The sequence below is a fragment of the Apaloderma vittatum genome, unplaced genomic scaffold (genome assembly GCF_000703405.1).
Source record: "Apaloderma vittatum isolate BGI_N311 unplaced genomic scaffold, ASM70340v1 scaffold20857, whole genome shotgun sequence".
NCBI lineage: Eukaryota > Metazoa > Chordata > Aves > Trogoniformes > Trogonidae > Apaloderma > Apaloderma vittatum.
In genome coordinates, this window is record NW_009726951.1 from 1 (window position 1) to 324 (window position 324).

At 58.0% G+C, this 324-nt stretch overlaps 1 protein-coding gene across 1 annotated transcript in view; it reads left to right on the forward strand.

Annotated features, from left to right (window-relative positions):
• Positions 1–3: 3 nt before the first annotated feature.
• LOC104276996 (microtubule-associated proteins 1A/1B light chain 3C-like) overlaps positions 4–324 on the forward strand; it is a gene marked incomplete at its 5' end in the record, with an annotated part of 1,465 nt that continues 1,144 nt past the window's right edge. The window contains 2 exon segments of the mRNA XM_009873494.1: positions 4–33; positions 164–270. Coding sequence (XP_009871796.1) covers positions 4–33; positions 164–270 — 137 coding nt within the window.

The following is a 324-nucleotide window of genomic DNA, read 5'->3' on the forward strand; positions in this document are numbered from 1 at the left end:
GGAATTCGGGCGAAGTTCCCGACGAAAATCCCGGTGAGTCTCTGGGTCGCTGTCGGCCCTTCCCGCTGCTGCTGCTGAGAAAGCGCCTCTCTCTGATGCGTGGGAGGGGAGGAAGGGACGTGGGGGCTTTAGGTTTTGCTAAGCGTGGCTCTAATTAAAACAGGTAATTGTTGAGAGGTACCACAAGGAGAAATACCTTCCTCTCCTGGACAAAACCAAGTTTCTGGTTCCCGAGGAGCTGACCATGACGCAGTTCATAACCCTCATCAGGTGGGTAGTCGGCGCCGGTGGCTCCGTGCTGCCCCTGGGGCTGGGGGCGGGCTT